The sequence below is a fragment of the Meles meles genome, chromosome 5 (assembly GCF_922984935.1).
Source record: "Meles meles chromosome 5, mMelMel3.1 paternal haplotype, whole genome shotgun sequence".
Lineage (NCBI taxonomy): Eukaryota > Metazoa > Chordata > Mammalia > Carnivora > Mustelidae > Meles > Meles meles.
Window position 1 is genome coordinate 66,420,870 of NC_060070.1, and position 6,000 is coordinate 66,426,869.

The following is a 6,000-nucleotide window of genomic DNA, read 5'->3' on the forward strand; positions in this document are numbered from 1 at the left end:
ATTTACCAAGAGGGTAAAAGATACAGACACCATGTAATCTGAAGACAGGCTAAAAGAATTACACAGAGTCCAGAACAGGAAAGACTAAAAGGGGTCATGGTGGCCATTTTCAAGGGTTCCCTGGAAAAGGGGGACTGGACTCACTCTCATCACTTCAGAGAAAAGCATTAAAAAAACAGTTGCTTGACAGACAGTAGATTTGGGCTTAAGATGGCAATTTTTCTAACCATTAGAGCAATCTAAAGTCAAATAAATTATTTCATGAGATAGTGTGATCCCCTTTCACTGAGATAAGTAAAGGCTGAGAGACTGTCATCAGCAACATTCTAGGGCAGTATTTCCCAGAGAGTAGTAGTACACACACCACTGGATGTACAACAGATGGTTTTTAACTGGTACATACATTTCATTTCATTCATTTCATATTTATTTTAATGTACATTAAAAGCCAATAAATGTACCTTTTAAGTTAGCTATCAATTCTACAGCTTCCTAAATATAACTGTTTTAGGATAAGTGAAATAACAAGTAAGGGTCATTTTAAAAATATATTAAATCAGTATACCTCATTTAACATAATTAGACATTATTTTACAACCTGTTGGCTATAGTCTTAGAATTTATAAGACAAACAATATAAAGCACCAAAGATTTTTAAAAAAAGAAAAAAATCTTTTGAGAGGTAAAATACTAAAGCAAAACAAAACAAACAAAAAAAAATAAGTGGTATTAGAAAAAAGCAAAAATCATGAAGGTACCCATAAAAATGTCCAAATTGTGGACATGCTGCTTTGTGGGGATTCTTGCATTGACAATCCTGAAACTAAAATTTCTCCTTTACCAAAGTTGTTTGCAGTGATTCTATGAAAACATGATCATGTATAAGTACATTTATTCAAAAAGGCTTCACCATAAAATAGAGGAACTAAAATTTTCCATTTTCAGTCATAATTCTTGAGATACTGATTTTTAATAGCAATAGCTACACAATGATTTCTGGAATTCTCACATGACTAATCTTTTTATTATAAAAGACTAATATTCTTGCATCTAATAAGCACTGACGGGAGGCCTTCCATGGGCCAGACGCTGTGGCAGACACAAGTTTGAACATAAATGTGCAAGTTTTCATTTGAAGGATCTCCTGCTACCTTGAGGAAAATTTTTAAACCTTTAAACTACAACACCAAAAGGGATTATCTTTACCATCATGTTCATTAAAAATATATGTTGTTTTATATGATTGAAAACCAAACTATTTTCTATACTACCCATATACATATATATACACACACAGAGAACATATACACATAAACTGGCTTTCGATTTCAAATTTCTTCAGTAAGCTCTGTCTCATAATCAGTAGTTGATGTTCTTGCTCCAATATATTCTGAAAATCCTTCGGAACCTTCCTCAAGCCCTAGAGGCAATCTTGTGAAGTCTTTGTGAAAAGTCCGCCTACCTTTGTCTCCAGGCAGTCTTAGGGCAGGCATATCCAGGGGTAGGAAAGTGACAGGCCTCTCTAGAGGAAATAGGGCCACAGCATACTTACAGTACTGGAGGCATTCTCACGGACTAATGAGAAGCCTGACCTTTTCTTCCTTCCTAGCTCCTTGGGCCAAGATGTACTTTATGTTTCAATAACCAAATAATAAATGACATCCAACATGTATAAGAAATACCAAACTTAAACTGCCTGTCCCCATATTTCCATCCCCGAGTGAATTTCATCCAAAGAAAAATAATCGGCCCAGGAAGACTGCCTTCCTACCTCCTGAGTGTGTTCCTTGTAGACTTGCAGAGGCCCCGTGGCCTTGGCAGTGTCCCACAGCTGCAGCGAGCCATCGCCACTACAAGTGACCAGGACATGTTCGTTGTTCTCACTCCAGGTCACGTCAAACAAACCATCGTTCCAGTCAAAGCTACACAAGGAAAAGTGAAAACAGAACCTATGGCTACTCAGGCAGCCAAACATAAAATAACAATCATAATTTTACAGCTTTTCTTCAAGTTTATCACATATTATTTCACAAAGTCTTCATGATTGTGGAAGATAAGCATAGCAAACACTTGACAGATGCAGAATGCATTCAGAGAAGTGGAAAAAACAATCCAGGGAGCCTGGGTGGCTCAGTGGGCCGAAGTGGGCATCTGCCTTCGGCTCAGGTCATGATCTCATGGTCCTGGGATCGAGTCCTGCATTGGGCTCTCTGCTCAATGGGGAGCCTGCTTTCTCCCTCTGTTCCTTCCCCCTGCTCGTGCTCATTCTCTCATTCTCTCGCAAAAATAAATAAAATCTTAAAAAAACAGATTAATAAAAAAAGAGAAAAGAACAGCCCAGGTCATACATAAAACAGAAAACTGCAGAGCTAGATTAAAATTAGGTCTCCCATCTAGAAATTGGGCACAATTCATGTGAGGCCGTGATGCCATACCTGGGTGCTCGCTGGTTTTTGTGGTCTATAGGAGGGAGCAGCAAGCACTTCATAATACTAATTTAGACCAATGACTTCAACTTTCCACATAAAATTTTCACCTCAGCTATGAACAGGTAGTTATCTTCTGATAGGATTTGCTTTCTTTTCTCTGACATTAACTAACCCTGCCAGAAGTATTAATAAGTCCAACAGTCAAGACAGTCATAGAAAGAAGAAAGGGCAAGAAGTGCTTAGGTAACTCACAAAATGGACAATCAGCTCCTGATTGAGTAAAACTGAACTATGTGAAGAAGACAGCAAAGTTAGAAATGTCCCACAGTATACTAACCAGTTTACACACTTTGTTTATGTTTAAGCTTCATAGTTTATAACTCGACCCTAAGAGACAAGGCCTTGGGGCATCTGGGTGGCTCAGTGGGTTAAAGCCTCTGCCTTCGGCTCAGGTCATGATCCCAGGGTCCTGGGATCGAGCCCCACATTGGGCTCTCTGCTCAGCATGGCGCCTGCTTCCCCCTCTCTCTGCCTGCCCCTCTGTCTACTTGTGATCTCTCTCTCTCTCTGTCAAATAAATAAATACAATCTTTAAAAAAAAAGAGAAGTTCTTTAGAAGAAAAATTAATATAATCACAACTTACTGGCAAAAATATGTTCTATACCATGCAAATGCTGACGTTTCTTTTCTACTGCAAATCTAAAAATTAAAAATCTTTTACTCATCAAAAAGATTCAAAATCTAATTATATTAAGGCTTTAATAGCAACAGAGAATACACGTAAGTTTAATCCTGAGAGCCACCTTACCTTCTAAAAAGTCTAAGCCCAGATTCATTTTGATCCAATATTAGAAGGGTCCCACAGCCTAAAGGGGGGGAAAAATCAAAGTTATGCTGTTGAACTTGTCAGGGGAGCATCTAAGGTCAAAGGGGAGGGAGCACTGAGCACCTAATTTTACTACCACAAATTCCTCCCTAGTTATTGAGACCATGTATACAAGATGATCAGGACTGTACTTTCCATTTCTTTCTATACTATGCCTCAACCATGAAATATTAAACTTATCTTACCTATGTCTGGAATCCAGACACAGCTCTAACAGAGAGGAGAGATATTTGAATTCATATTCTGTGGCCAGGCAGGGTGTGAGGCACATAAACTCCCACACAGATGTTGTCATCTGTTTTTACACTTGAGAAACCTTTGGCCTACAGACCCCAGAAACTCCTCCACTCCTTCTACTACATTACACTGCCTCACCAATAAACCTAAAATACATTCAACATGGGATTTTAAAACAAAATACCTAGTGGAATTTACCACATACTAGGTGGTAAAGTACTGAATACTATGTTATCTACCAAAAATGAATTATTTCACTAAGGGACAAGCATGTTATAAAACTTGTTATACGGACTGAGGAAGTAAAAACACTCTATTTACACACGACTGATTTTTTTTTTTTTAATATCAACTCCTTGTAAGTTTTTACAAAGGATTTAATTTAAACTAACAAACTCCTGAGTTTCAACCTAACTAGTGGGCAAGTACTGTAAATCTGAATGTGCAAATGCAAGCAGTAAGAGCTAAGTGGTGAAAATATAAATAAATCTTTCTCGCCCTCTGAGTTTTAGAAATCACATTTTTTTTTCAGCTGTAAGACAAAAAAAAAACCAAAAAAAAAAAACCAAAACAAACTATCAAAAGCTGACATTATGCACACGGAGCTTCAGTGCGTAAATAACAGTTAGGATCCAAATTAAAAGTTGCAAATTTACGAATGGAACCCCGCCTTTCAATCTAGTCCTTGAAAAGAGACAATGAATTTGAACCTCCAGCAACTGCTTGCAACTGTGGGTATTGCTCCAGAGACAACAAACGTGGGGGCAGAACTTGAATCAATTGTTCGAAGCCAAGAGTCGCTGAGGGCCACCGAGACAGCCTGGAGATGCAGACTGTGGGGATGGGGGACTCATTAGCAAGTAGTGGGAGGGCCCGCAGGGGTGACCCTGCAGACTGTCGCCTTCCAAGGAGGGGTCCCAGCCGCCAAGCTGGCACCCGGCAAGTGGCTAGTGCCTGGAGGTGGGGGTAGGGTAGAGGATCAGGTGGCGGTGGAGGCGGTGCGCTAAGGAATAAAGACCCGAGCCAGTAGGCACCTCCCACGAGCTACTTCCGCACCGTAACTAGGAAAAAAACATGGACTTCAGTCTCCAGACCCGCTCCTCACACTGGACAAAGGAGGAAGAGGGAACTGGCCCGTTCCCAGGCTCCCCCTGGTGTTCATTTGTAGCACTGTCTACTGTCAGAAGTGCTTTCCCACGGCAGCATCAAGCTGGGACTCGACGGGAACCCGCCCCCGCCCCGGCGGCGCGGCCTCACCCGCGATGCCATAGTGCTGGGCTGCGGCGCAGGCGAGACGGCCCGGCAGGTACGGGGAGAACTCGGCCGCGTAGCCGTGGCGGCCTGGCACCCGCAGCGTCCGCACCGCTCCGCCACGCGCCCCGCTCATCCCGCCCGCTGCCTCCGGGCCTCGCAGCCCAGAGGCCGCCACAGCCGTTCCGGGTCAGAAGCAGAACGTGCCGGCTCGCTAAGTTGAGAGGCCCAGAAAGACGAGGCGGAAGTGAGGTCACCAGGAGCCCTGAATGCTAGATTTCGATTGGTCCGCAAAGGAAAGGGCCTTGACTCCGACGGAGCCCATTTTTGTTTGGGGCAAAACAAAGCAATTGGCGCCACCTACTGTGATTCTAGGATTAGGTGATGATTCTGACAACTTGTTTTTGCGTATCAGCCTTCTCTGCGGAGTTTTTTTTTTAGCTTTTATTAGTTCGTTGAGATTTCGGAAGACTGGCATCAAGAAGTGTTTCTGACGATTACAAAGTAAGACAAGCTACAGCAACTCTGAAACCAAGCAAGGAGCAAAAAGGCAATTGAGGGCTGTGTTGTCCAAGGTAACTTGAAGCAATATTAAATCAGGCGGGAGTGAAGCTTAGGAAAAAAAGCAGTTAACTTTTTAAAAAATTCTCACGGTGTATATTGTATAGTAACTAATGCTCAGGTGCGAGGCTAAGGAAAATTAAAGTTCATTCATTCATTCATTGAAACATTTACCAAGCATGTGCTATGCAGAAGGTGACTATATATAATTTATTTGTCACATATGACACTGTTGAGAGTGAAAGAGAATGCAGTTAATAATGAAGCCAGGGAAACCGGCACAAACCTTGTCATATGGGTCAGCTTAACTATACACCAAGTACAGTTTTAGGTACTTGGGGTTTAAAAGCAATAAGATGTCCTCTAGAGATGGTCTAACCTGTCAACAATTAACTGTGATCAAAATACTGTAGGTGCTATTGGAAATATATACACGTATTTTTAAAAGGAAGTTGTCAGTGCTGGAGGAACAGCTTCAGAAAGAAGGTATTTGTTTGTGATGAGTAAATGATGAAGTTTTCTTTAAATAAACAAGGAGATGGAGGTTCTTGATCATTGTAGGATCAAGAATAACATGAGCAACACAAGAGATGGGAAAAAAAGGAAGAGAGAAAGGAAGAAAGAAAGAAAGAAAG

The 6,000-nt window shown here is 41.3% G+C and overlaps 1 protein-coding gene across 2 annotated transcripts in view; it reads right to left on the reverse strand.

The window, feature by feature from the left end:
• PEX7 (peroxisomal biogenesis factor 7) overlaps positions 1-5,066 on the reverse strand; it is a 98,951-nt gene extending 93,885 nt beyond the window's left edge. The window contains exons 1-3 of one of the 2 annotated variants that reach the window (XM_046004093.1): positions 4,811-5,066; positions 3,239-3,296; positions 1,772-1,922 (exon numbers count right to left, since the gene is read on the reverse strand). In XM_046004093.1, the coding sequence (XP_045860049.1) occupies positions 1,772-1,922; positions 3,239-3,296; positions 4,811-4,940 (339 nt within the window). In that variant the 5' untranslated portion in view covers positions 4,941-5,066. The remainder of the gene's footprint in view (positions 1-1,771; positions 1,923-3,238; positions 3,297-4,810) is intronic. The other variant, XM_046004092.1, reaches the window with a different exon arrangement.
• Positions 5,067-6,000: the final 934 nt, after the last annotated feature.